This window comes from Podarcis pityusensis (assembly GCF_964106645.2).
Source record: "Podarcis pityusensis genome assembly, chromosome: 12".
In the NCBI taxonomy this organism is placed as follows: domain Eukaryota; kingdom Metazoa; phylum Chordata; class Lepidosauria; order Squamata; family Lacertidae; genus Podarcis; species Podarcis pityusensis.
In genome coordinates this window covers 56,004,313-56,019,119 of record NC_138037.1, presented here as the reverse complement: position 1 = coordinate 56,019,119, position 14,807 = coordinate 56,004,313, and the positions used below count along the sequence as shown (strand labels likewise).

General features: G+C 43.4%; 1 protein-coding gene across 4 annotated transcripts in view; it reads left to right on the top strand.

Annotated features, from left to right (window-relative positions):
- Positions 1–14,807, top strand: part of GLI3 (GLI family zinc finger 3) — a 237,073-nt gene that overhangs the window by 76,271 nt on the left and 145,995 nt on the right. For 3 of the 4 annotated variants that reach the window (XM_080975700.1, XM_080975698.1, XM_080975699.1), the window contains exon 3: positions 6,071–6,313. In XM_080975700.1, the coding sequence (XP_080831826.1) occupies positions 6,071–6,313 (243 nt within the window). Of the gene's footprint in view, positions 1–1,079; positions 1,190–6,070; positions 6,314–14,807 lie in introns of those variants that run through there. The other variant, XM_080975701.1, reaches the window with a different exon arrangement.

Below are 14,807 nucleotides of genomic sequence, written 5' to 3'. Positions count from 1 at the left end.
TTTGGATAATTTAATGATGGTGAGTTTCCTTAGTAAACTAAATTTAGAGAACTAGAATGCTTATCTTATATCCAGACCTTGAACATAAAAGGCATTTTATACCAGCAATTGTTCATTTAATGAGCAATTGCTGAGTGCAGGCCGGTTAAGGGATTGAGCTATATGCACCATTATTGCGAGAAGTATTCCGAAATACCAGAAATAGGACGTAAGCTCTGATCAGGGAGACTGTGAGCACAATTACCTTCTTTTCAAATCCTTCTGTGACACTGCGGGAGGAAAAAGGACTTTGAAACTTGAAAGGATAGAGCTTGCTTTCAACCTCAAAAGCTAGGAGGAAAGGGCTCTGAAATTTGCTCAGTATTCCCAATTCACCATTAGCCTGTTTCTTCCTTTAGCCTCAAGGCATTCTCTGCTTTTTGAAAAGATGTTAAGAAATTCAGTCACAATAGAGAGCCTAGTTTTGAACATGTTTCACTCGGTCCATTGAGGTCTGGTCTTCAGCCTTTGTGTGGGGTGAATTGAGCTGAGCAGCAAACTGGATGGGGAGAGGTGAATGAGAAGCCTCTACGCAAGTCACCAATTCTGGCAAAAGAAAAGATTACCCTTTCCTTAAGAAGAAGATGATGAAGAAGAAGAAATTTACAATATGCATTCCTGTACAAGCCTGCCGGTGGCAATCTGCGGAGCAGAGCTCACGCTTAAGTCAATACGGAGCACTTTGGTTTATAGCAACTCTTGTTAAGTTTGCCTTGTAATTGAAGATGCTGTTGACCTTGCTCGAAGACCGTTTGTAAAACCGTTTATTTAGCATAAACTGAAATAATAAACCCTCCTTCTCTTAGGGCTGATTGTGATAGGGTGACATTAGTTTGATTTAATGATTAGCCGCCTGACCCCTCAGCTTGAGAGAGCAGCTTGAATAGGGAGAGTTCACTACCAAGCACACAGGAAGAATACTAATGAGCTTGTTAAATTTAGCATGGCACCAACCAATTTTAATTCCTCTAATGGGAGAAGCGCTGCCTCTGAGAGAGGGTGGGAGACTGAGGGAGAGAAAGAGGGAGGCAAGGGGGGAGAAGAAGAGGGGAAAAGTGAGGAGAGAGGAATGTCTACACACCAGTAGCTAGAGAATTTCAGTCAAGATGAGAGGTTCCAGAGAGCAAGCCAAGATCTTTTCGATTGAGTTGTAAGTACCTTGTCTGTTTCTGTTTTTTTAAAGATACAGGTAAAACAGCCTCCTTAAGTGCCTGCAATGCAATAATGTGAATAAATATATTATCATGTACTCTAAGGCTTAGTAGATGGCTTGTTCATTTGACATGAACTTTGGGGCATCCCCTCCCAGCCAAATAACTTGAGACACCTTCTTGAACTATTTTTTAATCTGTGTCTTGGGGAAATGAGGAAGTTTTCGTTGTTTGAAATTGGGTTTTCCATGATGTTTTAAAGAAGCAGAAAAGTTTATTGGAGAAACCGACTTTAGTGCATAAACGTGTCTGTGCTTCACTTCTCTTGTAAGTGGGATAAGCAAAATTTAGAGTTTCAAGGGGTTGGGCAGGCATAGCTCTGGTGATGAATATCTCTGCTGGTAAAATGCTCCAATTCTTGGTCTGTCTGAACAGCTGTATATAATTTACACAAATGATACATTTAATATATTCCTTGAAAGAACAAACACTTCAAACTGCGAAGTTTCTAGCTCACTTGATATGTTAGCCTTGCCTCATGTTCAGGGGAGTTGATGTGGCAAAAACACTCTGCATGTGCTCTTCTCTTAATCCAGCCTGCAGGTATAGAAAAAAGTCCCTGTCAAATATATATGCTGTGGGACATCCCTGGTATTTTAAACAGCTTCCTGGACTGATCCCTGGAAACAGAGGGGGGAGTACAAGTGGAATGATGGAAAGTGGTATAAAACTGAAGTTATCGCTGTATTATTTCTCTTGTCCTAGCCTAGAATAAACATGAAGAAATATGTGAAATAATGCTGCGTTTACAAATACAAAAAACCCACCCTGTAACTTACATGAATCTGGCCCTTTGACATTCTGGTGGTATTTGGCCAGTTGCAACTTCTCTTTTGGGGGCGGGGAAGCAAAATAGACTTTTGTCTTTTTATGGCAGACTACACAACATCTTAAACACAGGAAAGAGCAAGCAGTAACAGTTTTGTGTTTTTGGCTTCAAGTCTCGATTGGCAGATGCTGCCGAAGAAGTGGCTTGTTTGCTTACATTTTTGTTACAGACCTCCACTTGTTGCCATGGTGGACTGTCTGTTTCTGTCAATAATTTGGCCTGGCGCAGCTTGTCTGCACTGACTCTTAAATTTTATTGAACAATTCAGCTGAAATAGAACAAGATTAGACAGCTTTCACCTTTTGGCTCGCTGAAGTGGTTTTTACCGTGGTTATAAGAGCATGCAGAATTATTGCACGGAAAGTTTTTCCTTTCAGCGTATAGAGAGTGCAATTTCAAACCACTTGGCTATTTGTATTCTGGAGTGTGTGTACTGTCAAGTTTTTCATCTGCCCTCATTGAAAAGGAACTTTGCAGTGCAGGGCATGAAGTAAACTCTTAACGAACGATTTGTTCGTTGGAATTTCTCATTAATACAAAAATGTTGTGTTATACAAAAGGAGGGCAGGGGGAGCAGAGGCGGTTTGGGCTGGTAGCTGTCTGTGCATCACCAGTAAGTGGTGTTACTTTTGTGAAAGAAAAGTATTATTGACAGAATGCCATATTTTTTGTTAAAATCAAATATATTTTGCTCTTTTTTTTTAACCAACATAGTAAAGGCTTCAGGTTTCATCCATAAAGTGGGCTCATCTTTTTTTAAAAACCATTACAGTTAAGAAGTGACCTAACACCTGAATATATTGTGAGGGACAGAACGAAACAAGCCGAACTCCCCCACATATTGTATTTTGTGGTGGCATATTTAATATACAATGTAATTTCACTCCATCTGTAAGCAGATTAATTTGACAGTAAATCCATTGCTGGACTTTACTCCCAAGGAAGTGTTAGGATCACAGCCTTACAGGCAAGATGAAATCAGTGCCAAGTTATGACCCAATGTTTTACATTGTTAAGGAAACAGCACTGGACCTAATCACATCTAATATCTAAACATCCTAGTATTTCTCACACTTGTAAATTAAACACACAGACTGTTTATCTTGTGTTCCAGCCTAAATGTGTCTATATAAAGTGGCTGGAAGCAAAACAATAATGGAATATACTTTTAACAGATAGGGTTTGCACTGCACCTTCAAAAGATTGCAGTAGGCAGCAAGAGAATATAATTATAAAAGGTTTTACTGGAAGTAAAGTGTCCAGGGTTAGGGCTACCTGCTTCGTTTCCAAGTGTGTTTTTGGATATTTCAGTGCAATTGCACTGTTTACAACTAATTTAACTGTAAAGTAGATTACAAATTGTCAATCAAGAATATGCAACAAATACCTGTGCATAGTGAAGCAAAATAGCAGGGGAAACCATGGGATTTTGCTTTACTCTCCAGGGCTGGCTTTCCCAAAATGCTGTGAAATGCAGAGTTCCGTCTTCTTCAAAACTAGTGGAAATTAAAAGAAACTTGAATTTATATTATAATATGAAGTTTGCAAGCATCTTAAGCTACGTTGCAATACTTAATGGACTTGTCACAGATCCTTTCCATTGCTACTCCAAGGTGGAACAAATTTGAAATAAATTTTAAGAATTTTACATTATAATATTTAAAGTAATGCAGAATTAGCCTATATAAAAGTGACTTCCTGATTCATTTTGCAGCAGTGTATTTAGCATGATTGCGAGGTTGTTAGAAAAGTGTGCAATTGATACAAACTACTCCATAGTTCTCCCCAACTTCTCTTTCTCTCCTTTTTCTTTCCCAAACACGAGATGCCTAAATGTCGTTAGGCAATTTGGTTTCCTCAATATGCCAGAAACATTATGTTTGCTTGTCTGCATACTTTAATCTTCCAATATGAGGACTTTGTGTTTTGGCTATTACACATACTTTGAATTTATTTACAGGCCTCCTTTGATTGATTTTACCCATTCAGAACAATTAAATGGGAGTCGGGGACATTTCATGCACGACAGAGAGTTAAACACAGCTTTGCCACAGGTTGTTCTCTCATCCAGAAGCTGGAGCTTATCACAGCTCCCTGAGTGTATCTGTATGGCAGCACATGTTTGCAAATGTATTTGTTGCGTTCACACTTTTCATTTTAGTTATGTGTCTAAAACATCTTAGGTGTATATCCAAAACTATTATTTGAACTCCGCTCCTTGGGGTTGATACAAAAAGTATTCAGAACCATCAGAAATACTTTAGAAAACAGCTTTTGCAGGTCAGGACAGTATTTTACAGAAATGATGGCTGCCCACTTGCATTAATCCTATTTCCTTAAGCTTTTCTCTGAGATGTCCTGTGGGTGGTTGGAAAGCATTGTGAGAGGCAGGTTTCTTGTCTCAGGTATGAAAGCAATTCTTGTTTTCATTTAAATGCACGCACATTTCATTTGTCCCATTTCCTAATTGGTCTTCATCTGAGAGAATCCTTCGTGGGCCCCCATCCCCATGTCAGTTCAGAGCCTTTATGTTGTGAATTTCATGGACTGGGCTGGTGACACCTCTTGGGATGCTACAGGCACCTGGTTTTATCCCAGAGAACGCTCTTTGTATATAGAGTGGCTGGTTGTCCGTAGACTGGCTCATGGGACACTTCAGGAACAGGTCAGGTGAGAGAGAGACCATTGTGTTTTAAAGGTGCATCCTGCTTATTCATTCAGGTGAATGAGCTAAAACAGCTGCCTCAGCCGATTCCTTAGAGACATGGTTGAGAAGTCTGTGTTGTGCTCAGGAATTTCTGTTGTTGTACAAGTCAGCAGATAAATCTCTTCGCCTTCACATTTCTTTCTTTTCTCCCTCCTGAGTTTTGTAGTGTGGATTTTTATGGCTAAGTGAACAATCATAATGCAGTTCTTTCTGCTTCTTAACATTTTCTAAATTGGTAAATGTGTTGTATTGAAGAATAGCTCATGAATGTATTTCTAAGAGAAAGAACAACTACACCTTGGACTGAGCCTTTTTTCAAGTACATAATCATTTTGACATTCTACTAATAATTGTATATTAAAATATCCTAAACCACTCATAAGAATCAAAACAACCACTCAAATAGTTTTGTAGTTCCATTGAAATACATACACCTCTGAAAGTCTGGGCAGTCACTTTTCCTCCTGCTCCTCCTTATCATGATTCTGTCATTCCCTCAAGGGCTATTCTAGGGCATTTCGGGTGCAGTTATTAGAGCTAAAAGTTAAAAATGTCAAATAGATGTGTGCATTTGATGATTCAGATAGACTATGCTGTTCATGTTGTGTACACGCAACAGATCTATAGATAACATTTTAAACTTTTGGTTCAGACTGTTGTACTTCTCTGCACCCAGGTATGCTCTGTGTAATTACCAGAGGCTCCAGGTTTCTTAGGGGCCCTTTGTGGCTTAATTTTAATAACTGAGATCTCCGTTTAATGGCAAGGAGCTTTTCTCTTATCAGCAGTTCATCTGTGGAGGCATAAAGGAGCATGCTAGCCAATACAAAGCACCAGTGGGTGGCTAGACTTGATTTAGTTTCTGCTAGCAGAGTTCATCTTTTTGCGATTCGTGACAAATTGTTTTTTTCCTCCCGGTCAAGCAGCCAAAACTTCCAAGCCTTCTTGTCCCAGAGGAAAGAAAATAGCAAGCCAGTGTCCATTTCTGCACGATTAATGGCCCCTCTAGTAAATGCATCAGCGAATGGGGTGATGATGATCTACTGCACAACTGCCACTCGCATTGAGTGGCTTGCGTTCCCCTCTCCCTCCTCCTCCAACCTGCATCTAGGGACATCTTTCATAACCACACATGTGTCTCTGGTCCTCTGAACTTATATTGTGGCGCAGATTGTGCTTAGCGGAAGAGGAAACTTTAAAAACTTTGATCGCTTGCAGCAGCTGAGCTTAAAATTTCTCTTCCCCCTCCCAAACCTCTGTCTCTCTCTTTTTTCCACTCCCTAGAGGATGAAAGTCCTGGGCAGACCTATCACAGAGAGAGAAGAAACGCAATCACAATGCAGCCACAGGGCGGGCAAGGCCTCAGTAAAATCAGCGAGGAGCCTTCGACATCCAGCGAGGAAAGGGCCTCATTAATCAAGAAGGAGATACATGGATCTATACCCCACCTTCCTGAACCATCCGTACCTTACCGTGGGACAGTCTTTGCCATGGACCCCAGGAACGGCTATATGGAGCCTCCTTACCGTAAGTATTTAATTCAAGTTGATTTTTAGGAAGCAAAGTCAGAACGGTCACCTTCCATTACATTCAACATGGTTTTGAGAAGGATTGCATTAATAAGACTTTTAAAAACATTCTTCTGTTTATTGAGAAACTTGGCAGGAGCGGGGAGCTGGGAGTCAGAAAGAGAAGGAACTGTCCCCCAGAGCAGCTAACTGCATGCCCTTAAAGTTAACAAAAAGCACAGCCCCCCAGAAATCACATTGAAATTAATGGAGTTTTGATACGTCCTGCTGTTACAGCACTCGTTTCCCTGAGGCTCACACAGGAGCCTTTGCAAAGAAGAACATCCCAACTGTTGCTGCTAGTTGCATTTTGTTACAGATAAAGTAGAATTTGGGTGTGGTGATGGGTTGGGGAGGAAGAAATGTTAAGAGAAGGAGCAGGGTGATGAACTATTTTGCAAAATTAGACAAGTATTCTTTGTGGTCTTATCTTTTATCAGCAGTATCACAGGCAGCTGAAATAAGGCTGCAGGCATGATCATCTGCTTTGCTCCCAGATGCAATATATAGCTAGAGAGTGAGAGAACATGAATGAGTTTCAGCCTTGGAATTCCTCATCAGGCATTGATACTAAAAAGTAAAAAATCAAGTGACGCTTTGACGCAGATGTGCAAACAGATTTCTCCACAGGCAGAGTATGGGGGAGTTTCAAGCAAATTTTTCATCTGTTTCTAGTTTTTTAAAGAGGAGGGAGAAAATCACTTAGCTGTGTTTTAATGAAGCACATCTTGAGGTGTCGGTCTGTGCCTTTTGATTATAGATTTATCATCTAGTCAGGGTGTGTGCTTGCCATTTAACCTTTCAGTTTCTCATACCAGATGAGAGACTTAAGACCCCTTAAAAAGGACCACTGAGGGTCTTGCCACACTCCTCCCCCCACACTCCTTCATTCAGAAATGTTAGTGTTTCGAGGCAAAAGGTCATTAGCCAGATGACTGATTAGTGAGGACAGCTGATTAGTGCATGGTTTTTTTGTGGTAAAGAGAGTGCAGGGGAGAAAAGCTAATTTTATCCCTTCATTAGTTGGGTTAGCAGCAAAGGAAAATGTTCACTCATCAGGGTACAGATCAAAGTGTGTCTTACATACAAACGTTAAGTCTCACCAGGATAGCCTGTCTTTAAAACAGAGTCTGACAATAAAAGATGGAAGTTGATAATATAGATGTAGGTTGGATAAGAAAAGGGACACTAGTTTTCTTTGGCATTCAAGGAAAAAGTTTAGATGCCACAGAGGTTTTCATATTATTTATCCTGGCTGTGCTCTTAGTGCACAGTGGATTTGTGAACATGCCAGAGGTATGTTTTGTTTTTTGTTTTACTTTTCAGTTCTTCCACACCAAATCTTTTCAAATGCTTTTAAAGTTCCCCCTAGTTTGAAAAGTCTTTGAGAGGATTTACCATGAAAAACTTTGAAAGCCTGAAAGTCTAGAAAACCTATGTTCTAGTATTAATACGTGATTTTAAAATTTTTGTTAGGTCGTTGTCACAATCTGCAATCCTAAATCTGGTTGTTCTCATGCAAGCAGCAATGATTTCATTGGAACACGCGTGTATATAACTAAGCATGATTAAAGACAAAGAGTTTTCACATGGTGATGTCAACATTCACCAAGTATGAGCTACAGTTCAGAAACAGGTGAATTTCTAGCCGCTAATATGTACAGTGTCTTTGATATTGTTCCTGCTATGCAGATCCTAGGTGACTAGCCAAAAATTACTTGTTTTAGTGTAGTTTTCTGTGAAAACATTAAATGGCTCAATTTAATCCAGAATTATGAAATGCCAGAATGTGACTACAAAACCTGGCAATGATTCTTTTGTAACAATGCAGTGATTGAATGAGTAGAAATGAACCATAAATACCGTAGACATGACAAATACCACTTTTGACCCAATGACATCTTACCATATCTTCTCACAAGTCTACAGTTCGTGTTACAGACCCCAATCAGCACACAGTGTGTAATTCTTGGCAAGTTCACAAGTGGAGGCTAGGGGGCAATTTATGCAAGGCATTCAGTGCATGGAAATCACTTATCTGTGCAGGGTTCCATGCGGCCTGGCATCTTGTTTAATAGGTTTTTAAAAGATGTGCTGGCCTGTTGTGTACATCGTTATTGTGCCAATGCAACTTGCTTCCAGGCAACAGATCACTGCTGTGTGAACGCAGCAGCAAAAGGGCGGTCGCCTAGGTTAAGAATGGCCTTCAAATGGCACCCGTGGCCATGTAGAACCTTGTAGAAGAACTGGGTTTTCTGCATATCCCACATATGTTTTGATCTTTACAAGTGATGGCCGCAGCCTCCACTGTTACTCCCAGCCTGGATATATGTAAAGTGGGGGTAGCTAAGCTGTGCTGTTAAGTTAATATATGTATTTCGCTTTTCCAACAAGAAATGTTGAGCTCAAAGGGGCTCACAATAATCACAACAGCATTAAAAAACAACAAACATTGCAATTGCTTTAATATCAAATACATAGAATATCAAATACATACATACATAGCATAGAAAGAGAGCGAGAGAGAGATGTGCATATCAACTGCAGTCCAAAGCAATACAGTCTCAGTCACAGTTTTACTACCTCATCCATAGATAAGTGGGATCTGCAGCAAAATGTTGCAGTGTAGTCCCACCCCCTTCCTGTTCAGCGTTTCAGGCAGCTTATAATGGGAGTCTTGTAATCCTGTTTAAGTTGGTTTCAGCAGTGAGGAAGGGACCAAGGGAACCCCTTTCCTCTCCCCCCTGAGGCCTCCCCCTGCTGCAGTGCATAATGAAGCAGTGCAAAGAGCTGCCAAACTTGGTGTTATAGCTCTGTGTTGGTGAGGGAACAGTGATGGCGATGGAGGGAATCATTTTGGTGCAAAGGAAGAGCTTTACAACTTTGCTGCCTGCACCTCTCCAACTCCCCCCCCCCCCGCCCGAGACCTACTATAAGCTGTTGGAGGCTTGAGCAGGCCAACTCTCTTTCTTACCACGTCCTCCATGTTTGTTTGTTTTGGCTGCGTGTTGTTTTCAAATGGCATCTGTGTCTCAATTGCTGTCAAATGTGGGCTTAATTAATAGACCTGCACAGTCTAGTTCAGCTCTTCTCTCTCTCTCTCTCTCTCTCTCTCTCTCTCTCTCTCTCTCTCTCCAGCTGCTATCAGCATTCTTTGTAGGCTTACAGGTTCTTGCTAGGTAGTTTGTTCCCCCCGCTATTACATTAATTGATAGGTCTATTAATTGACAGACTTCTGTAGTTTTACATACCTAGGGAATAAATGTAGCAACTTCTGCCTTTGGGTGGCCCTGTTCAGCTTCCTTAACTCTCCAGGTAGGCTATTGGAAGGAATGGTAGAGGATTGTAGCCTTGCAGTCCTGCTATAGAGCAAATTTAGAAAGATATGCAAAGAGAGGAATGAACAATTTTTTCTGATATCATCTTTCTTATTTTAGGCTTCAGTTCTGAGCTTGTGTAATTCACACTGAAATGCATGGCAACATAAAGAAACAGAGCAACAGTTGCTTCTGATTTTGTATTAGGCTAATATTTATATCCCACTTTTTTATTCAAATAATAACAAAAGTAGCTTGCAATAGTGGGACGCGGGTGGCGCTGTGGGTAAAACCTCAGTACCTAGGACTTGCCGATCGTATGGTCGGCGGTTTGAATCCCCGCGGCGGGGTGAGCTCCCATCGTTCGGTCCCAGCTCCTGCCCACCTAGCAGTTCGAAAGCACTCTTAAGTGCAAGTAGATAAATAGGGACCGCTTTATAGCGGGAAGGTAAACGGCGTTTCCGTGTGCTGCGCTGGTGCTGGCTCACCAGCTGCAGCTTTGTCACGCTGGCCACGTGACCCGGAAGTGTCTTCGGACGGCGCCGGCTCACGGCCTCTAGAGTGAGATGAGCACGCAACCCTAGAGTCGGACACGACTGGCCCGTACGGGCAGGGGTACCTTTACCTTTTTAGCTTGCAATAGTAGTTATTTAAAGAGTAACAAACAGTGTTAGAAATTCAAATATATAGGCTAGGCGCCAAATGGCTCCTTAAACCAAGGTTATAGTTGCCAAATTGGAATGTCTAGTTGCCATTTTGGTGCAAGACGGCTCTAAAGTCTTATTTTTTAAATGATGGACTGACTGTGATTGATTATCAGTTAAACATTTGGCTAGTTCAGATGACAACCTTGAGCCAGGTTAAGAACTTTGAGAAATTAAAGAAGAGAAGTCACTTGATCCAGGGACAGGACACATATATATTGGCCTGTTCCTACCTCTTTTTATTAATGGTGACACAGGCCATTCGTAACGTAAGAGTATTCTTCACAACTGTGAGCAGGGCAGTGAGCTGGTATAAGCAAAGACAAGTTACAACAATAACTATAATATTGTTCACAGCTTCTTCTCAGGCTGGACAGAAAAAGCACTTTGGTCCCTGAAATTCATTCTGATTGTGCAGATAAAATATGACTGATAGAATTCTACAAGGTGTGGCGTTAGTGTCTAAAAACAGTCCAGACCCAAGGATGCCCAGGCATGGACCTCTAAATGGTGAGATATTAGGCCCAGGGCATCTTCACTTGGTCGCAAGTGGCCAATAGGTGCGTAATGTGCCTGGCACCTGGCTAATTTCAAACACGGGTAACAATAAAGATGCAGTGTTATAAAACACAGCAGGTCATTGATTAGACTTGAATAAGAAAGCCCTCTTTACCATCCATCAAAAGATGGGAAGAGAGGCAGTCTGGTGAATTTCCAGGAGGAAGGGGCATGGACGGGAAGAGAATTTGGCTGCTCCACTGAGTAATCCTCCTTTCCTGTTTGTTGCACCGGTTGCACCTTTCAGACCAATCTTAAGGGAACCTCCACATAGCTTGTGTTAAAGCAATTCAGTCTAGAAGCTACTAGTGCATAGATCATAAGGACCAGGCTATCCCTGTCCAGGAGTTGGCACAATGCCAGATGAAGCTGAAAAAGGCTCTCCCAGCTGCTGTAGCCACTTGGGCTTCGAGTAATGAAGGTGAATGAAAAAGCTTTCCTAGACATATGGGTGGTGGTGGTGGGGTTTGCAGTGATTTTTCGGAAGTCATTAGCTTGCACCAGGCGTCCTATTAGGAAGGTTTTATTTTGTTCTTAAGGGGAGGGGTCAGGGTTGACAGGGAGTGGGTCCCAGCTAACAAAATGGCTGGGGCATGTTCCCCAGGGGGGGATGCACTGGGACAACTAATCTCAGTGATCACGGGTAGGAGGAGGAGTTACGCTAAGACCAGACCATGTCATTACAGAGGAGGCAGGTTTAGTTGTTGTTTGAGGACTATCCCTGCCTCCAGGTCTGGTCCTGACTGGACGGATACTAGAATCAGCAAGGGATACCCACATGACCTGAAGGTGCTGCTGTGCAATTCCAGGTCAATTATTCATAAGACCACTGCCATCCATGACTTGATCATGGATGGAGGACTTGACCTGGCATGTGTAACAGAGACTTGGTTGGATGAAGCAGATGGGCCTGTCCTTGCCGCTGCTTGTCCACCAGTTTTCTTTTACGCACAGCAACCTAGGCCTTGTGGGCATGGAGGGGGGGGGGTTGCAGTGATTTTTAGGAAGTCATTAGTTTGCACCAGGCGTCCTATTGGGAAGACCCAGTTCTCTGAGTGCATGTTCTGGAAGTTGGGCAATAGGGGCAGTACAGGATTCCTTTTCATGTACCGACCTCCCCACTGCAACAAGGATTCCCTGCCCGAGCTGCTTCAGGTCGTGGCGGATGTTCTCCTGGAGACACCTAGTTTGGTTGTCCTACAGGATTTTAACATCCATGCCGACCCGACCTTATAAGGAGCCGCTCAGGACTTCGTGGAAAGCATGGCCTCCATGGGGCTGTCCCTGAATAAGTCTGGCCCAGCCGCGGACATGCCTTAGACCTGGTGTTTAGATCTATGGATGTTGGTGATCTGACACTAACTAAAAGCGAAATGAAAGAAGTGCCATGGTCAGATCACGTCCTGGTGCAACTGGACTTCTCCACGACCTTTCCCTTCTGCAGGGAGGTGGGACCGATTCGGATGGTCCGCCCCCGCCACTTAATGGATCCAAATGGTTTCCAGAGAGTGGTAGTGGATGCTTTATCCCATGTTGATGGCCTTTCAGCTGATTCCCTGGTGACCCACTGGAATGTGGAGTTAAGCAGGGCTGTTGACTGTTTGGCTCTGAAGCACCCTCTCCGATTGCATGGAGCCCGGACAGCCCCATGGTTTTCCACGGATCTGAGGGCAATGAAACAATTGCTGAGACGGCTAGAGCGCTGGTGGCGGAAAAGTCATTCTGAATCAGACTGGACACAGGTTAGAGCTCAATGTCGAGCCTACCAAGTGGTGATAGCGACAGCAAAGAGGACCTTCTTCTCCGCCTCTATTGCATCTGCAGAAAACAGCAGCAGGAACTTCCAGGTGGTTCGTAATTTAACAGAACGATCTGTGTCATTGGGGCCTGATAAGGCTCCCCAAGATCTCCTGCAATGATTTTGTAGTTTTTTTGCAGATAAAGTCGCTCAGATTCGGAAAGAGGTAGACTCCACCGCGGGAGCAGGGCCAGGGCAGGAGAGTGCTAGAGTCCTATCTAGTTATGGGATCTGTCTAGCATGAGATAAATTCCAATCTGTTACGTCCAAGGATGCGGATAGGCTGCTTGGACGAGTGAAACCAGCCACCTGACTCCTTGATACTTGCCCATTCTGGATAATCAAAGTGAGCCAGGAAGGGCTGGGTGATGGGCTCTGCAGAGTGGTAAATGCTTCTCTCTGTGAGGGAGCCTTTCCAGAGCCACTGAAAGAGGCAGTCATTAAACCGCTTATTAAAGAAACATCGTTAGACCTGGCTAATATGGCCAACTATTGCCCAGTCGCAAATCTTCCATTGTTAGGCAAGGTGGATTAAGCACCCGTGGAACAACTCCAAGCACGCCTGGAAGATGCGGACCATTTGGATCCCTTCCAGTTGGGATTCAGGCCTCATCATGGGAGTGAAACTGCCTTGGTCACACTGGTCGATGATCTCTGGTGGGCTAGGGACAAAGGTGAAAGCTGTTTCCTAGTTCTGCTGGATATCTCAGCAGCCTTTGATACCATTGATCATGACATCCTTCTGGACCATCCAGAGGAGCTGGGAGCTGGGGGCACTGTTATGCTGTGGTTCCGCTCCTTCCTCCTGGGCTGTGTCTGGAAAGTGGTGTTGGGGGATGAGTGTTCAGACCCCTGGGCTCTCACCTGTGGGGTGCCTCAGGGTTCCGTCCTCTCCCCCATGCTTTTTAACATCTATATGAAGCTGCTGGGAGAGATCACCAGGGGGTTTGGGCTGGGTGTTCATCAGTATGGAGATGATACCCAGCTCTACCTCTCTTTTAAATCAGAACCAGTGAAGGTGGTGAAGGTCCTGTGTGAGTGCCTGGAGGCGGTTGGAGGATGGATGGCGGCTAACAGATTGAGGTTGAATCCTGACAAGACAGAAATACTGTTTTTGGGGGACAGGAGGCGGGCGAGTGTGGAGGACTCCCTGGTCCTGAATGGGGTAACTGTGCCCCTGAAGGACCAGGTGCACAGCCTGGGAGTCATTTTGTACTCAAAGCTGTTCATGGAGGCACAGGTCAATTCTGTGTTCAGGGCAGCTGTCTATCAGCTCTATCTCGTAGGCCAGCTGAGACCCTACCAACCTGCAGACTGTCTCGCCAGAGTGGTGCAGGCTCTAGTTATCTTCCGCTTTGACTACTGCAATGCACTCTACCTTTGAAGGTGACCCGGAAACTACAACTAATCCAGAATGTGGCAGCTAGACTGGTGACTGGGAGTGGCTGCTGAGACCATATAACACTGGCCTTGAAAGACCTACATTGGCTCCCAGTACATTTCCGAGCACAATTCAAAGTGTTGGTACTGACCTTTAAAGCCGTAAACAGCCTCGGCCCAGTATACCTGAAGAAGCGTCTCCACCTCCATTGTTCAGACTGAAGTCCAACGCCGAGGGCCTTCTGGCGGTTCCCCCACTGCGAGAAGCCAAGTTACAGGGAACCAGGCAGAGGGCCTTCTCAGTAGTGGCACCCTCCCTGTGGAATTCCTTCCTATCAGATGTCAAGGGAATAAACAACTACAGTGGTACCTCGGGTTAAGAACTTAATTCGTATCCAACTTTTAGAAGACATCTGAAGGCAGCCCTGTTTAGGAAAGTTTTTAATGTTTGAAGGTTTTTTTTCCTGTTTTTAATGTTCTGTTGAAAGAGAACATTAATGTTCTTCTCATCATATGATGTGACGTTATTTTCTTGCAAGTCACAGTCAGCAACTTGGCCCGGGGGTGTTAAATTTGTGGATATGTTCTGCCTGTTACAATTCAAGGAGAGAGGGGGGAAATTGGGGCCTTCCCACGTTTTCCATGATGCCTAACTTTAAGCTTCCTTCTTTAAACATCTAAATCATCTACTTCTAG